Source organism: Quercus suber, unplaced genomic scaffold, assembly GCF_002906115.3.
Source record: "Quercus suber isolate HL8 unplaced genomic scaffold, Cork oak 2.0 scaffold_673, whole genome shotgun sequence".
NCBI classification, from domain to species: Eukaryota; Viridiplantae; Streptophyta; class Magnoliopsida; order Fagales; family Fagaceae; genus Quercus; species Quercus suber.
Window position 1 is genome coordinate 240,201 of NW_027070114.1, and position 18,820 is coordinate 259,020.

At 33.4% G+C, this 18,820-nt stretch overlaps 1 protein-coding gene across 2 annotated transcripts; it reads left to right on the forward strand.

Annotated features, from left to right (window-relative positions):
* The first annotated feature begins 13,298 nt into the window (after positions 1-13,298).
* Positions 13,299-15,977, forward strand: LOC136064362 (uncharacterized). Of its 2 annotated transcripts, XM_065766016.1 has the most exons (6): positions 13,299-13,560; positions 13,962-14,051; positions 14,285-14,344; positions 15,283-15,333; positions 15,428-15,460; positions 15,568-15,974. In XM_065766016.1, exons 2-6 carry the CDS (start codon positions 14,004-14,006, stop codon positions 15,598-15,600), a joined length of 225 nt encoding a protein of 74 aa, XP_065622088.1. In that variant the 5' UTR covers positions 13,299-13,560; positions 13,962-14,003; the 3' UTR covers positions 15,601-15,974. The 2 variants fall into 2 exon arrangements, with proteins under 2 accessions (XP_065622088.1, XP_065622087.1); XM_065766015.1 differs by lacking the exon at positions 13,299-13,560 and having other exon boundaries at positions 13,899-14,051; positions 15,568-15,977.
* Positions 15,978-18,820: the final 2,843 nt, after the last annotated feature.

The window sequence follows — 18,820 nt, forward strand, 5'->3', positions numbered from 1 at the left end:
TATTCAAATGTGTTAGTTTTACTTTCTTAAGAATTTGCCACATTAATAGTTTGTAAAAATGTGGTAAAATAGTTTGTAGCTATAGCCGTGGTTTCAAAAACCGGATTGTATTAGTCAATTCAACTGAGAATTGAACCTTGATCTAGTCCAATACAAAAAAGGAAAAACTTGTAACCATGCCCAATGCTAGTTCTTTGATAGTTCCAGTTTTTAAAACCATAGTTGTAGTGTATATATATGTGTGTGTGTATATATATACACACGAAGAACTTCCATATGTATTTAGATTAGAGAAGAACTTCTTCATTCTTATACGAGAGATCAATAATTCTAATTTGATATTTGTTATAAGAGTTTGGGAAAATTATAGTAAACTCACTTGTGGTTAAATCTGTTTTTATCTTACCTACCCATGGTTCAAAGCTTGACACTTTCCCCACTTGAGATTATCTTTATTTATCTCTTATAACCTAACTCCATTAAAAAAACAAGGGCAGATATGTACTTTTATTTGCACCTCTTTTATGTCTCTCTCCTCCCAACACAAAAAATAAGAATAAAAACTCAATAAACAAATCAAACAAGGAAGTTTGTAAAGAAACAAGCTATATGTCAAAACTAAATGAATAGACTCTCATCGACTCTCTCTCAAACTCCCATTGTCTCTATAACTTCAATACCAAAGGTGAATTTTGCCAAGAAAAGAAATGTAGAGAAAAAAAAAAAAAAAGGAAAAGGAAGAGAGAGAGTGATGGGCTTTGGGTTCTCTATAACTTTTATCTCAGTTTCTTGAATGTGTCATACAATCTGGAGGCTTTATGAGGAGGCCTGGTTTTGGGTTTAATTCCTTTTGTTCTTCTTTCACATTTTTTTATAAGTACCACTTTTTGATCTCTTATTTATTTATTTATTTTATGTTCTCTATGTTTTTAACCATGAAAATAGAGAGGCGGATTAGAGCATTTCCAAGAGGCATTCTAAAGCCTTTTTTGGAAAAGCAAACACACCAAAAACACCCTTCAACGGCCTCTCTAACTCTAATTTATTTATTTATTTATTTATTTATTTTAGAGTTGCTATAGCTCTCTTGAAGAAGAAAGTACTTTAGCAACTCCAAACATTTTTTTTTCCTTAAAATAATCCCACAATTGATTAAAAAAATGAATTTTTTCTCTTTCCTTCCTATCTCGTTCTCTCTCTCTCTCTCTCTCTCTCTCTCACATTAGAAAAAGCTCTCTTTCTTCTCATCAGAAAACAAAGTTAGACGAATGCCAACTTTCTTTGTCGGCTATGTATGTGTGAAGTGAGCAAAGAGGAAAGAAAATAAAAACAGAAATGTAGACACAGAGGAGGAGTTAGAAGAGTGGCTGGCTGTGTATGTGTGAAGTGAGATGAAGAGGAAAAAAATAAAATCAGAAATGTAGACACAAAGGAGAAGTCAAAAGATGAGTGGAGGAGAAACAAAAATGTAGATACATAGGATAAGAGCGGGGTACATGTGTGGAGGAGAAAAAAGAAAAAAGAAGATAAAGATGATTCTAGAAAGTAAATGTATGGATTAAAAAAAAATCTATGTCAACAATATTTTTACAACATTTTCACGAAAAACTCTAAATGGTTGGATGTTATTGGTAGTTACTAGTAGTGGAAAAAAAAAATTTAAGTGATGGGTTCAAATTAAAACCAGTAATAGCTTACCATTTAAACTTTGTTGTGAAAATATTGTGAATGTAACACTTCTTAAAAAATAAAATAAAGAATAAGGAATTTTTTTTTAAAATGAATAAAAATATATTAAAGAAATAATGAAGAAATAATATTTAGATGAGATAAAGAAATATCAGAAAGTCTATTGAAAAATGTATTTGAAAAAGTAGGTAGGTAAAAGGTAATTGTAACTATTCACTCTCCAAACAATACAAAATTTTGGAGAAGCTATTGGAGATACTCTTACGAAAGTCTAACGGACCTTTCTCAGGTGAGCAAAGTGTCAACTTTTAAATCATGGGTAGGCAAGGTGAAAATGGGGCTAAGTGTCAACTTTTAAATCAAGGGTAGGCAAGATGAAACCGGGTCTAATTTTAGGTGAGTTTACTGTAATTTCTCTAAAAGTTTTGTAAGGATGACACAAAACTACTAAAAGTTTCCTAAAAGTCTAACTGAGTTTATCTCAAGTGGGTAAAATGTTAACTTTTAAGTCATGGATAAGCATGGTGAAAATGGGGCAAAGTGTCAACTTTTGAATCAAGGGCAGGCAAGATGAAAATGGACCTAATCTTAGGTGAGTTTGCTGTAATTTCCTTAAAAGTTTTGTAAGGATGACACAAAATTACTAAAAGTTCTCTAAAACTCTAGCGGAACTTATCTCAAGTGGGCAAAGTGTTAACTTTTAAGTCATGGATAGGCATGGTGAAAATGAGGCAAAGTATCAACTTTTGAATTAAGGGAAGGCAAGATGAAAAAAAATCCTAATCTTAGGTGAGTTTACTGTAATTTCCTTAAAAGTTTTGTAAAGATGACACAAAACTACTAAAGTAGAATGATCAAAAGAAAATTAAACAATATAAAAATAGTATAAGGTTTCTATTCTAAAGCTATAGTGGTGTGTTTGGATGACATGATTTGGATATTTGGATTGGATTTGAGTGATTAAAATCCAAATAAGTTGTTTAAAAAGTTTTAAAAAGGTCAAGGATTTTAAACCTTCAAAATGCTTGGATTTGAAATAACTCCTAAAATCAATGTATTTAAATTCCCTTGATTTCAAATCTATTAATTTAAAATTCAAATTCAAATCCAAATCCAAGTTCCCAAATGCAACATAATCTTATAACTTATAAACAAAGTAACACCCAACCCAACAAAATATCGTACCTCTTTTCCATGATGGTTGAGTCACCAGATAATGTTCCCATGAGCACTACAATATAGACATTAGTAGACTAGAAAACAAACACGATAAAGAGGATTTTGCCAATTAACTTAGCAATGAAAACAACCCCAATGGCTGCTCGATGTGGCTTAGAGTTAGCAGTGGAAACTGGGTTCAAGAACATAGTGTTGGAAAGCGACTCTCAGATCCTTATCACAGCACTTCAGGGAGACTCTTATTCCTTGGCAAGTTTTGGTCATTTAGTTAAGGATATTCAGTTCTTAGCCTCTTATTTATCATTGTTTAATTTTACTCATGTAAGGAGGCATTGTAATGCTCTTGCTTACTCTACTTTCATTTACTTCACTATATTGGGCTTCCATGCTCAATTTTATCTGTTTAATAAAATTTCTCTCTAATTCACCATATACTTGTATTTAGTCTAAAATACAATAGAAACTCACATACTTGACATCCAATGACTCTCTAAAATCCGGCCATACCCACTCCTAACAACCACTCAAACTCCAGTATAACACTATCAAACTACTTCCCTCAGTCATGGAATATAAGCTGAACGGTTTTAGACCCCTTAAAACAGCCAGATTGGTTAGCCTAGATTAATTAGCCAAGTTGTTACTTAATCAAATTATGCAATTCTAGGTTAAAGCAATCAAATAATCATATCAAAATAATAAAGCAGCGGAATAATAAAAGACACAATGATATGATCACCCAGGAAACCACACAGTAAAAACCTGGGGAGGATTTGACCCACCGATCCTCAAGGCAAACCTGAATCCACTATGAAAGAATCGAAGTTCATACAAAAGGACTACAAGCTCCCCGCTTGACTTCCTAATGCTACCCACCAGTAGAACTTACTAACACGACCACGTGCAAGCTCCGAATCCACGGACTCCTTCTTTCTTGAATTCTTCAATCAGCTACAAGCACCCACGCTTGATATTCTTTAAGCTTCAATGGCAGCAACCTTGTTGATCATCAAGATGTAGATAATCTCTACCTTGAAAACCCTAAGTTTATGTGAAGGAAAGCTCCTCAAAGATCTCACAAGAGATTCACATAAACAGCAATATGAGCAACAAAGACTTAGAGAGGTTTAGGTACAAAACCCTAAAAATAAAAGGAGGCACAAGAGGCACTCTAATCTCTCTCTCTAAAAGTACTAAAAACGTTCTAGGGTTTTCCTTATATATAGGAGTGTTTTACTTGATCTCCAAGACGTTAAAATAGAGTTTGGGCTAAACTGGAACTCTGTAGAAAAATAAATCTGTACGTGGTTCGATCGATCGAGTCTAATTATCGATCGATCGATCCTTACAGATTTAGTCCAATAAATCTGCAATCACTCGATTCCAATTTTACAAATAAACATACTTTGAGCAAGCTTAAACAAGACTAAACATATTATTTTGATCATGGTTTGTCAACATTACATATTAGAGTTCTAAATACATAAAATCCTAAATCTTTAGAACCTAACAACAAGAGTCTTGGGAAGTTGTGATGACACATGATTCGCTATCATTGATGACATGTGTCATAAGTTAACGTCTTGTTCTCCAAGGGACACATGACATAATTTAATTAGCCAAAGTGTCTTAATTTAAAATATCACATGGCAGCATTTAATTAGACCCCTAACGTCACTTAAATTAATATATTAACATATGTTGATGTGCGATTGGCTCTTGGGTATTCTTTATAATTATTATTCAATAACGATTGAAATATTTTCATTAGTCTCTAAATAGTGACAATGGAATCCACTAAGTATATATCACTTGGCATCTTGTAATTGGCCGCTTTAAACATACTATGTATAGTTGAATATGACCATTTGTGATCGGTTGGAATTTTCCAATCTTTACAATGCCTCAATGGAAAAAAAGAAGAAGAAGAAGAAGAAGATAGATGTATCCTATTGTCTCAATGCCTTGATAGAAGAAATGCTTTAAAATATATATGATTAAAGTAAAGTTACAAATACAATATATTTTACAATAAATTTCAGAACTATTGATGAGTACAGCTGGTAGAATGTTTTTATTTTCTTATCATAGGATTTCAGAACTAATGATAAGTTGGTAAGTTGGTAAATTGTTTTGAATCTCATATATATAGATCTACAGGACTCTAGACTTATTTATACTGGTTGAAAAGGAGAACTGTAGAAGCTAGGCTGTATGTACCTCTTAAAATCTCTCTATCGCCTGTCTTTTTCGTACTTTTAAGTGTATGACCTCTGTCATTTATCCTCCACAAAACAATGCTTCCTAAGTTCCTATCACGCTATATAATACGCCAACAACAACTTTTGACTATTTCACTATAATGCATGAGTGGCTCAAGACTCAAGTCAATTTATGGCGACCTGATTGATATCTTTCCCTGCTGTATGTATAATCGACGAGAAGAATATTCAAAATAAGCGTCAGAGTGAACTAATCAAGTGGATATTTTGCATAAAAGTAATCACTACTGAATCGATATCTACGAGAAGAATATCCAAAATGAGAGAGACGATGTCAACTAAATCATGTGGCCATTTTGCATATACGTAATCACTATTCGCCGTATAGCTAGGGTTGTCTGACAAAGTTAGAGTTTCATAATGTTTTGTATCAGGTGACAAAATGAAATTGATAAAAATGATGTTAATAATATGTACATGTAAATAGTATATTACCTTAATCACAATATAATAATAATAACAATAATAATAATAATAACAATTTTTGTCCTTAACGTTCGTCTTTTGAAAATCAAGATCTTGTTGTTTCTTGAATAATTCTTAGCTACGTATTCTTGGGGCATGAAAAATTATGTTTTATCATTTCACATTTATGATGGGGTCCATCATGGTTATGAGAGGAGGGAGCACAATTTTTTCGTGCTCCGGAATACCTTAGAATTTTCTATTGTTTCCTGAATTATTTGAATGAATGAACGTAACTTACTGAAATGAATGTCTCAATGTGCTAAAAGTTGGAGGGCCATTTGGTATGGCATTTTCAGCAATAGTTTTCAGTTTTTAAATAATATTACACGTATTTTTACACATTTTTTTACTCACATGTATTTTTAAAAAATACAAATAATATTACTAGAACAATATTACCAAACGGGCCCCTAGAACTCTTTAACTTTACAAGTAAAGCATGTGATAGCTGTACCTATATACAACTCTGCCTAAAAAATGTGCAAAGTCACACTGAAAGTCAAAAATTATTCTATCTAAAATAATCGAATAAGTAATTTAGTTCATCAATGGTCATTCTACAATAATAATCAACGGCTTAAAAGAAAGAAAAGAAGCACCATTCTATGACATTTAATTACTAATGCAAATCCTAAAGCTTTTCATGCACCACCTCTGACTCTGAGTGAACAAAATACATCTAATCCTGAAATTATTTTATTTTATTGTTTTTAAAAGCAATCCTGAAAATCTAAAATTGAAGAGAAAAGTAGGGAGCTCAACGGTTCAGTAATAATCATAAAGGTTGAGGCTCTTGATCTCTCTCTGTAATTCTGTTGGTGTTTTGTGAATAAAAATTTCCAGTTCATGAAAAAAAAAAGTAATAATAACCAAATGACCTAAACTAGCTAAAAAAACCATTAAAATAAATAAATAAATAACATACACAAAATTCGTAGGCTTGGAAAAAATCATTTTAGTTCATTTTGAACTACTGCTTACATGATTGAAAGTCGTTAACAATAACATCAAATATTCATCAGATTTTGAAAGAAATACTTACAGCTTTAATGTTAGACCTGTACTTTTTCAGCTGCATAGGAAATTGATAAAGTTTTACTTTTCAGCTGTGGTTGATATTAGACGTGTACTTTGGTTTCTACAATAATTATAAGACAAAAATGCCCCTTTAACACACCTTTAACACATTTCCCTCCATTTCACTCTTTATTTCTCACCCAATTTCACTTTATCAATATTTTACTCTTCATCTTCTTTCACTTTACCTGTATCAAACTCAATTTCTTTCACTTTACCATTATCAAACCCACTTCCAAAAGAAAAAAAAAAAGAAAAAAAAGAGAGATGAAGAAAAGTTCAAGTGTTCAATGAAGGATTAAGCAATTATTTGCAAGGTACAATAATTTATTTTATGAAATTCATATTTATTTTTAAATATATTTGAATATGAGGTTAATCTTATTTTATTTGTATCATTTTTTTTATTTAGCCTAAAATATGATGTGGATTGTTTTAATCTTGTTTTAATATAGCACCAATGGATGAGAATTTAGTTATAAGTGAGACTCATCAAGTTGTTAAAAGGAATAATTGTTTTAACTTAAATGAATTACTTCAAGAATGAACTATTATTTTATTTTATTTGTATCATTTTTTTTTCATTTATCCTAAAATATGATATTGAATATTGATTGTTTTAATCTTGTTTTAATGTAGCAAAAATGGATGACAATTTAGTTGCAAATGAAACTCATCAACTTGTTCCAATGAATTACTTTGACTTAAATGAACTACCTCAAAAAGGTACTATTATTTTTTATTTTATTTGTTATCCATATTTCATTTAACGTATAATATTTGACTTTTTTTTTTAAATTCTTGTTTTAATATAGCACAAATTGATGATGATTTAATTGTAAGTGAGATTCATGTAAGTGTTTCAAGGAATTGTGTTGAGTTAAATGAGTTTCCGAATGATGGAAAAAATAATAATACATGTGGAGGGGAAATAATTGATTGGAATGAATGTCCAATAGATGAGACAGAGGTTATTGAAGAATATGAGGATATAAATTCAATAGAAACTGAATTTGAGTCTTTTGTTGGTCAATGTTTTCTTAATGAAGAAGAAGCTTTCATTTTCTATAAAAATTATGCAAATTGAAATGGTTTTACAATTCAAAAAGGTCATTTAGAGAAAAAAAATGGAGAAACAGGAAGGCGTAATTTCTTTTGTCATCGGGAAGGTAGGCAACCGCTAAAAATAGTTGATCCATCTAGGAGCAACGAAATAGGAAGTCTTTAAAATGTTGATGCAAAGCTCGTCTAACTATTGTATTGTGAAAGTCAATAGACATTTTTCCAAAAGAATGTCACTATTTTTGTTGTAGATCACAATCATGAATTGTTGTCCCCTTTAAGTGTACGATTTCTTCCGGCCAATCGACTTACATTTTCTTATACAAAGAAACTGGACTTTCAATTAGAGAAATAATACATGTCATGGAACTTAAGAAAAATGTGAAACATAGACATCTTCCATTTTCTCAATAGGATATTTGTAATCTTTAAGTAAAAATGAGAAAGCTGCATGCTATGAATGATGCTATGGATCTCTTACAATTTTGTAAAGTTGCTAAAGAAAGGAATTCTAAGTTTCATTATGCATTCACAACCGATGAAGAGAAAAGGTTAGAGCATATTTTTTGGTCGCACCCTCATAGTTTTGATTGGTACCAAAAATATGGAGATGTGGTTGTTTTTTATACTACTTACAAAGTAAATGCTTATGATATGCCTTTTGGTATTTTTGTTGGTGTCAATAATAATGGAAATATGATTCTCTTTGGTGTGCACTTCTTCGAAATGAAACAACTAGTCCTTTTCGATAGCTAATGAAGGTACTCTATTTATCTTATAAATCTGTACAACTATTTTTCCATTTTATTTAATTAGCGTTTTGTTTCTTGGGTGAAAATGGTTTGTTTGTGTTGGAATTCTTGGTGTTATTTTTTGCTTGTTTTGCATGGATTTGAAAATGGAATTTTGGGTTTTGTATAAACAATTAGATGAGTGAGAATTGAGATTCTTCTTTCTATTGTATGTTAAAGAAGCAAAACCAATTAGAAATGTGTGAGTAAATAGGGATAAATATTGTTTGTTGTTTCAATAAAAGTTTACTTATTTATATTATAATTATTAAAAAAAAAAAAAAAAAAGAGCTAATGGGGGTAGTTGTGTTTTTAATTGCTGCATGGGGTGGAGTTCACTTCAGTCGAGATACAATTTTTCTTGTTTATTATTGTATTGTTTCCCCTTGTTCACGAAAGTTGCAATTTATTGGGCTAATTTTTGTGCTAAAAAGTCTGAATCCCATGATTAGTAGCTAATATTAATACATATCATTTGAAATGTTTACGTATTCTAATAATTTTTTTCATTAGCAGAATTTTGCATGTTTAATGCAGAAACAACCCAAGACAATTTTGACAGATCAAGATCCATGGATTACAGAGGCAATATCAAAAAAATTACCACTCCCAAAACTTGCCTTTTGTATATGGCATATTACTGCTAAGTTTAGTGATTGGTTTACATCTATTCTTCGTAATCAATATTCAAATTGGTGTATAGAGTTCTACAAGTTATACAAGTTAGACTCATGTGAAGAATTTGAGGGTCAATGGACTCAAGTTATGGAAAAATATGACATGCTTACTAACAAGCATGTAATTGGTTTATATCAAATCAAGCACTTTTTGGTACAATGTTACCTTCGAGGACATTTTTTTGGTGGAATGACAACAAACAAAAGATCGGAAAGTATAAATGCATTTATTAAACGGTTTGTTAGTTCTCACATAAACTTGATGCAACTCATTAAACAAGTAAGTCAATACTTACCATTGATTTCTTTTGTTATATAATTTTTTTTTATTTTTTATATTTGTTAATATTTGTAGTCTTTATATGTCATATAAAAGTTTGATTATAATGGAACTTGTTACATCTGAGCATATAAGCACTAAGCAGTACTAATGGTGGCAAAATCCGACACGACTTGTAAAGTCAACACGATTAACCTGTTTATAAACATGTCATGGGTTGAGGTAAAACGGGTTCAGATCATATTCAAGTTGACTGGGCTAACCCGTTTAATAAACGGGTCAAGTTCCTATTTAACATGTGAACTTGTTTGACTGATGTAGCTTATAAAGTTATTATTTATTTTGATATTATTGCTTCATTAATGGTTTGTTTTTATATGTTTATTACTATATTTATAGTTATAATTGTATTTTAATTTTAGATATATGGGAATTGATAAAAATTATATATGTTAGGTATGACCTATTAATCAAATAGATTATTAAATGGGTCATTTGTATTGACCTTTACATGGCTTGTTAAATTAAACGAATTCAACATGTTAGGTCGGGTTGACTTGTTTAATAAATAGTTGTGTTCGGTGATAGACCAAGAATGTACTGACTCCTTATGATGAATTAACCAATTAATTAGCCAAGTTAATTAATTAATTAATTCAATTAGCATGCAATAAGTGTGGTAGCACAAACAAATCACCAACTAAGTTAAAATGCAGTAGAAAATAAATTGACATAGTGATTTGTTAATGAATGGGGAAAACCTACACGGCAAAAACCCTACTGGATAGTTTTAATGTCACTACTTTCAAGAATCCACTATTATCACAACAAGCGGTTACAAGTAAAGGAAAGACCAATCTACAGTTGAACATTTACCCAAATACCTAATTGGACTTGTTTTATAGTGACAATCTCTCATTTTTAATGCACGACTCCCAATATGTGACTAACCAATTCGATGTGTGGATCCTAATATGCGGCTTACTCACCAACTTGAGAAAGATGTTAGCTGTAATGTTCTTCAGTTCATCACACGATGAAGATCACGAAGCTCTTTGGTTAAAACCCTACGGTGTATAAACACAGCAGCTTCTTGAATAGAAAGATGAATTAGGGCATATGTCTCCGGTTCACAATATGCTTGTGAAAAACTTTTGCATTGAGTTGCATCAGCTATGACGGCCCTTAAAACAATCCTTATATATATTTAAGGTTGTAAGAAAAGAAAGCCTAAACATCTATTCATGGATTGGAGTGAAATCAGCTCTAAAAAACTGATTTTCATAAACCTCAATAGATACCCTATCTGTCGAGTAGCTGTCGAGCATTAGGCTGAAACAACTTTTTAAACCTCAATAGATACTAACTGTTGAGTTAGCTATAGAGATTTAAAATTCAGCACTTCCCCACTTGATTCCTGGATAGACTTGCATGGATTTAACATTTGAACTTGAAACCTTGTTACTTGAAGTATTAAACACATCCTAGATCTACCCAATTACAAATAAAGTGCGTTTTGTCAAAGAATTAGCTAATTCTATATTGACATATGTTTTTAATATGATTCACATATGTCCTAACATTCAGCTTGAGAATTCTTGACACATTTACTAAATAGGTCGGATTTGGGTTAACCTATATAGCTGAATACTCATCGCTCAACACGACACAAACCCGACCCGTGAACACAAATTGCCACCTCACTGCAGTAACCCATATCACTGCACTATGATTTGTTTAAGGTTAATATAATTTTATTTCAATTTGAATACATAATCCGTAAAGGAAACTGCATGAAGACATATTAAACACAACAAGTGTAATTCAACTATAATCAAATTAAGATTTGTATCATGTGAAGCAACTTTTATTTAGTTCTTTAAGATTTTTATCCACTTAGAAATTATAGGAGAAGAAAAATTATATATATTTTTTCTTAAAATCTAAAAATTTTAAAAATTTACAATTTGATGAAGTCACTTGGTGCAACCACCGTGTCTAAGCTAAACTTTTATTATATATAATATGATATAAGAGATCATAGTTTCTTTAATAATTTTTTTAAAATTTTTTTTATATTAGGTCTTTTATTCTTCATTCTAAAAAACAAAAAGGTATTTTATACTTAATTATATTTTGTTATTAAATAAAAGGTTTTTTTATACCCTTACCCAACACCCACTGACCCACCAATGTATGGCCCTTTGTTTTCTTTTCTTTTTTTAATTATATTTTTTCCTCTTTTTTTCTCATCCACCCATTTCTTGACAAAAACTACTTTCTTCATATTCTTTATCTGCTTTCCTCCACACCTTTATCTTCTTTCTTCTTCTATACTTTCTATTTTCCTCCACGCACACACATCTTCAAAGAACCCACTCTCTCAAATTTCTCATCCTTCCTCTTACCTGCCAATTGAAAAGCATTAAGAGTTAATTTTTCTCAATTTCACCCAAGACCAACTCCTCTCCCACTCTGTAGCCCCAAAACCAAATTGGAATTGAATTTAGATGGATGCATCAGAGCTACTCCTCATCATCTCGACCCAATGGTGTTAGAAGATTCAAATCTGATGTTAGAATGAGATTAGTGATGGTCAGATGGAGGTCCTTGTCCATACCCAGATGTTGCTATGATTTTCTTTATATGTCATTTCTATGTATTTTGTGGTTATAGAGTGGGGATAAATTTGGGAGTTCATAATAAGGCTAAGGGTAATTTAGAGATAAAGAACACGTTTTTTTCAATTTTGGGTTCAAGGGCATTTTGGTCAGGTTGCAAAATGATTTGACTTTCTCCATCTAAACTGACACACATTTAATACATATATAGCCTCTGAAACTCTCACAATTTTCCACATCAGCATTTATTTATTTTTTTAATTTGATTTAAATGTTTTGATTTTTTTTCCCAACCCATTTACTCATGTCAACATTATTAAAAATAAAAATTAAATCTCATTATTTCCCCCACCAAATACACGTTACAAAACTGATACATCTTCAAAACCTAAACCTAAAACCGATACTTCCTCAAAATCTTTCTATCTTCTCATCTCACGTGCTAACATCACCTCCCCTAAACCTAAAACTTACACTTTCCTTCCCCCAAAATCAAAACCCAAAACTCAGGCCTTGCTTGGGAGGAGGGAATGAAATGGAATGGAAATGAATGAAAAGAATCATTTTAGAATATTCTTCCATTTCCTTGTTTGGGAGTTTTAGTGGAAGGAATGGAAAGTCCATTCCCTTGTTTAGGAGTTTAAGTGGGAGGAAATGAAATGAGTAGAAGGGAATACTTATTCCTCTCTATTCCCTTAAAACCTCAAATTTTCATTCCCCCCGAAATTGAGAGGAATGAGAGGGAATGAAATTAGATTTAATGATTTTTTTACTAAAACTCCCAAAATGCCCCTATATATTCAACTCTTTATTTTAAAATAACGGTCTAATAGTAATATTGTCATAAAATGATTCAATTTCATTCCCTCTATACTGCTCCAAAACAAGATTACTTACATCCATACTACTCCCAAACACAATTACCTACATTTCATTCATTTTCATTCATTTCTATTTCTTTATTTTAAAACATCCAATCAAGGTTACTTAATTTCATTTCATTCCATTCTTTTCCATTTTTTGCCCTTACTTAAATACATTCCATTACATTCCATTCTTTTCCATTCTCTTGTGATCATTCAATTCCATTCCATTCCCTTCCCTTATGAATTCCCAAGCGAAGTCTCAGATTCTCCCACCCATTTTGAGCATAGTTGAAAATCATGTGATCAAATGCTTTGCGGCAGTCTCCTATGCTTCCAGATTTGGAGTACATAGTCATCAGTGAAATGCCAACAAAGACATTTGAATCTAAGCCCAACTTTGCAATATAGGCACGCAGATGAGTCCCAATGCTTGATCTATTCAAAAGTACAACAACTATAGTCCATGGCGAAATTAGCCATCAGCATATCATTGAACGGTATAAGGGCCTTTTCAATGTACCCATTTTGGCCTTTTCACCAGATCACCCTTTCCACACCCAATGCCTAGGTACCCTTGCTTTCCTCTTTCTCTTTTCTTTGAATTTAAGTTTTTCAATTGAAATCAAACAGAGGAAAGGCAGCCTACTTAATGATGAAAACAGAGGAAATATTTCTCTTTTTTTTTTTTTTTTTTTGAAATATAATTTACATTATGGTATTGTGGTCTGATTGGTTTTGATTTAGGAAGATCAGATGCTTGACATTGATTTGTAAAGTCTTTGCTTTTTTTAATTAGGGTTATTTTAGGCAGGGTACTGATTGTTGTTGTTCTTTGATTTTTTAAATTCCCCAGTTTAAATTATTTAACAAATTTACCATCTTTGGCTCATATATTTGTTTTACGTTGACCTTTGGTTCTTTGCAATTCAATTTTCAGTTGCTTATTTTGGATTCTCATATATTATGCAGCAAACAAGAGTTCAGACTATCATTCAATACTACAACCGTTGGATGGAGAAATGGCCCACCCTTCAACACCTATCTCTGGCTTCTTTTGAGGTAATTATTAATAATTAGTAATTTGGGTTTTGTTTGTTTGGTCTAATTCAATGGTTATAATGTGGGGGGATTTGAACCCTGTTGGAAACAAACATGAGGTTCCAACAAACATGAGGTGTTAGTTTAGTTATGAGACTTGTGGCTGTTTTGTTTTGTTGATTCTTAGGAAAAATGTGATGTGAACTCTTTTAAGTTTTAAGAGTTAAATGTCGGTTGATTGGTTTGGTTTGTAGGAGGTTAATGAAATGTGGGCTGGTTTGGTATACTGCCGCCGATCACGTTTTCTGCTTGAGGTGCATTCTTCTTATCTATCATTTTCCTATTAATATTGTTTTTATTTATGTATATAATATAGTTAACTACACTATCAATACTATTCCAATGGGATTTGCTGAATTTCTGTTCAATAGTTATGACTATGATTGCCTTCTTAACTAAAACAAAGATGCTTAATACACCTGTATGCTATAAAATACATATGATACAAGCTGAATTCTACCAGCAAATGGCAGTCTCTTGGCTCCTTGAAAGTTGATCCTACCAGATACTTTCGTCACTAGAGGTCTACAATCAATAGAATTCAATTTGCAATGAGAGAGAGAAACACCATCATCAAGTCATCAGCGAAACATAATTAGGTACTTCATTGGAAGCTTCCCTTCCTTAAATTGTAGAGTACTTAAAATTTGAGCTTTCAACACAGGAGTGACATTGGCACAGAAAATCTCACTCTTTTTAGGATTTGTAGCTAGAGTAGGTAGCTTTTGGATCTTTGTGAGAAGATCATTTACAAGCTGAAAATAAGACTTACCAGTTTCACTAAACACCATCAAGTCATCAGCAAAACATAATTGTGTTAGCTTTATACTTAAGCACTTTGGGTGAAATTTTAAAGACCTTGGACAGCCAGCTACATTAATTGAGAGAGAACTTCAGTGCAATAACAAACAAATGTGGGGATAGGTGACCCCCCTTTGATACCGGAAAATTTTCCTGCCATATTAATGATTTTCTTCCACTTTGGTTTCATAGTATTTGATTTGCCCCCTTTAAAGTATGGGGCAAATCAAACTTCTTTTATCATTATTAATTGGTTTCATAGTATTGTTCGTTACATATTTACATGTCCAAAGCTGAATACAAGAAAATCCTGTGGGTTTGTATTTAAAATACAATACAATTTCAATAATTCAAAACCTAACCCAAGCTAATTCTTGCATTGTTGCAACAGAGACTAGCTTTGGAACTAAGAAACCTTCTATTGGAATTTCAAAAAGTGGAGGTACAATAAATTTTGATTACCATATGTTAAATTGTTTTTTTACCTCATAATATCTCTTATAGTTATTAATTTATTTGAATTACTATATGCTCAGGCACGCATCTATATGACAAAATGCATAAAAGAGGTATTGTATCATGTTTGAAATTTCACCTTAGTATCAGAGGATGGAGCTAACCAGTGCCTATAATCTCTCTCTGATTTGTTTCATTTGTTTCTCTTTTATTTTCTCAGGGCTCAAACTCAGACCCTATCCTCTCTCTCTAATCTCAGCCAAATCCATCACCACTTTCAATTTGCTTTTGTCGCTAATGTTGCGTAAGGTAATGTTTTGTATTCAATTCTTTATTATATAATATTTTCTCAAAAATTCTTTTCTTAGTGCTATTTTATTACAATTTAGATGTCATGGAGTCAAACTTAATTTGTGTTGATAAAATTGTTGATCGGTTGATTACAATTATGCTTGATGCTCTATTCATTCTCTAACATAACAAAAGTTGTAAACTATACTTATGAAAGTTGCGTCAATGAATTTATGGTTGCAAGGCTTCTTAGTTGGTGTTCTTTGAATTGTGGTTAGCCCATAATGGGAAACTTGATGGGATTTGGAATATGAATGATAAATTTTTGGGTTTGTGCTTTAGTTGTTGCTTTAGTTAAATTTATATCCCACAAAATTTTCCTGCCAAAATTAGATGCAAATTGGATTTTGGGTTTTTATGTGGTCTTTTAATATTGTGAGTGATTCCAAGCATATACAACCTACACAAAAGATCAACCTCAGGCAGCCTATTGAGGTAAAAACAAAAACCTATGGTGTTGGGGGCATAACGACATAAATAAATTGCTGTATTTGTTATGTTTGTTTTCAATTTAGTGTCACAATTCTGTTTTTCTTTTTTCTTTTTTCCTTTTTTTGAGAAAGAATCTAAATAATATTATTAAAAATGATCATCTAAAATAGCATGAAATATAGAAAAAAGTTATGGTGGAACATCCTCCATCCACACTAAAAGTTTGGAATATTAATAGCGTGTCTAGCCAAACTATGAGCAACAAAGTTTTGTTTTGCTATATTGGTAGTTCTAGCAATATTAACTTGTGCAATGTGATATTGACATTACTATTTTTTACTTTTTTTGGTACCCTTGCAACTTCTTGAAACATACAAATATATATGTGTGGGGCCCATGGGCCTGATAGCCTCGGCCCATCATGTAGCAGGCCCGAGGCCCAGGCCGAGGAGCATAGACTATTTGTGGCTAAGGTGGGGGAAAGCCTCTTTTCCCAATCCACGCCGAGGACCACCTTATCCTCGGCCTGACAAAGGTGATTTTGGAGAAAGACTAACCCCAAAGTAAGCTGTCGCTCTCACATTTAATGCACTAAACTAACCCCCCCTGGCCGCATTAATGGGGAGGTAACCCCTTGGCAGGATAATGTTGATCAGAGTGAACCACTTGAGTACCGATAAGGCCTCTGATGGGACGGACGGCCAGAAAAAAGGCAAATAGGTGATCAACAGATGGAAGGAGGAGATAGGAAGATAAAAACTATAAAAGAAAAGCTAGTAAAGTAAGAAAAGGGGGGGGAGGGGAAGAAAAAGAGAGAGAACAATCAGGCCTTCTCGGCCACAGGCCGAGGAGCATTCCCCCATTTGTAAAGAAACTCTTAGCATTTTTTATAAGAAAAGTTTATGCATGGTGATCGACGGCCAGCACCTAAACCTCTCAACCCACTCTCTATAAATTTATTGTTTGGGCTTATTGAGCTGAAAACCCATCACTCAGGGTCAATCCAAATTGAGTCCTTACAATTGGCGCCGTCTGTGGGAAGGATTAGGGTGCTGGCCGGCGCACCAGGCAATTGTTCTAAGTTCTAAGTGTTCATTTTATAGTAGGTTGAAAAAAAATATATATATAGAAGGTTCGACAAAAAAAAAAAAAAAGGCGAAAGATCTCGATATTATTATTATTTCATGAAAAGAAAGGTTACAGATTACAATCGAAGGCTCAGGTAGGCCTGTTTTACAAGCAAATTTACAAGCTAATACCACCAGCTATTTCTACAATCAGAGGCCCAGGTGGAGCCGCCCTAAGGAAGAGCTAGCCGGAGGGAAGTGTCAACTCGTGCTTTTATTTGGCACCAAGAGAATGGGAGAGCTTGACACACGGTGGAGGAGGTGAAGGACAATCATGCTCCCAGGCCCCCAACAACTACCTCCTCGGCTAGGCGGAGCTGGAACAAAGAGAGGAGCAGATGCAGGGGCTCCGGGATACCCTCCCCCGTGATGTTCCCTCGATTCTCTCCGGCCCTCACGAGTGTTGGCCGTTGGAGACGGCAACACTCGAGCACCGCCCATGAGGTGAATTCGCACGTCTTCCTCGTCGGAGGTGTGCTCCGGGGAAAGACATTAGGTTCTCTAACAACACCCCTCTGGGACACCTCGAAGGGTGCCATCAGGGTTACGCCTAGATTCTGCCGCACCGAAAGCCCAGTGGGGGCTGCGGCTATACCGGTTTATGTCAATCCCGGTAATAATTCCGGCGGGGTTATTGAAAGGGCATGGGAGGTTGGAAGAATATGTTTTGTTCTGTTTGTGTTGAGAGGTCCATGGGTTGTGAAGAAACCATCTCCTCAATTTATATAGGGGGTGGGGGTTGGTGAGAATTAATTCATGCAAAGTTTGAAAAGAGTATTATCAACAGGGTTAGTAATGAAGTCGCCAATTTCCAAGGAGGCCACGGACGGTTGGACCCGTGTTAATTTACGAGGACATTAATGAAGGCGCGTTTCGCGCACCGGAGCGTCAAGCACGGAACACGAACAGACAAAGGGCGTTTCATAAATGAAAAGATGGGGCCTCAAGTTGGAGACGAGATCAATGCCACGTGTAAAGATCATAATTTGACGCAAAGAGGAATCATCTCCAGTAAAGCGATCTGAGGACAAACCTCTGCTTACAGAAAAATTGAAGTGGTAGATAGAGCCAAGATATTGCATGGTCCTCGGACCCAAACCTATGGTAAAACTACACACACCATTATACCTGGGTACTAGGCAGAACCAAGGTATTGCATGGTCCTCAGACCCAAACCTATGGGGAAACTAGATACTTACAGAAAAATTGAAGTGGTAGTCAGAATCAAGGTCTTGCATGGTCCTCGGACCCAAGCCTATGGTAAAACTACACACATCATTATATCTCATACTTACAGAAAAATTGAAGTGGTAGACAGAGCCAAGGTATTGCATGGTCCTCGGACCCAAACCTATGGTAAAACTACACACACCATTATACCTGGGTACTAGACAGAACCAAGGTATTGCATGATCCACAGACCCAAACCTATGGGGAAACTAGATACTTACAGAAAAATTGAAGTGGTAGTCAGAATCAAGGTCTTGCATGGTCCTCGGACCCAAGCCTATGGTAAAACTACACACACCATTATATCTCATACTTACAGAAAAATTGAAGATT

Coding starts and splice junctions, on each gene's coding strand:
- LOC136064362 (XM_065766015.1), top strand. CDS start 13,956: ATGCAGCAAACAAGAGTTCAGACTATCATTCAATACTACAACCGTTGG. Junction 14,345..15,282: donor GATCACGTTTTCTGCTTGAG/GTGCATTCTTCT, acceptor TTGTTGCAACAG/AGACTAGCTTTGGAACTAAG. Junction 15,461..15,567: donor TGACAAAATGCATAAAAGAG/GTATTGTATCAT, acceptor TTATTTTCTCAG/GGCTCAAACTCAGACCCTAT.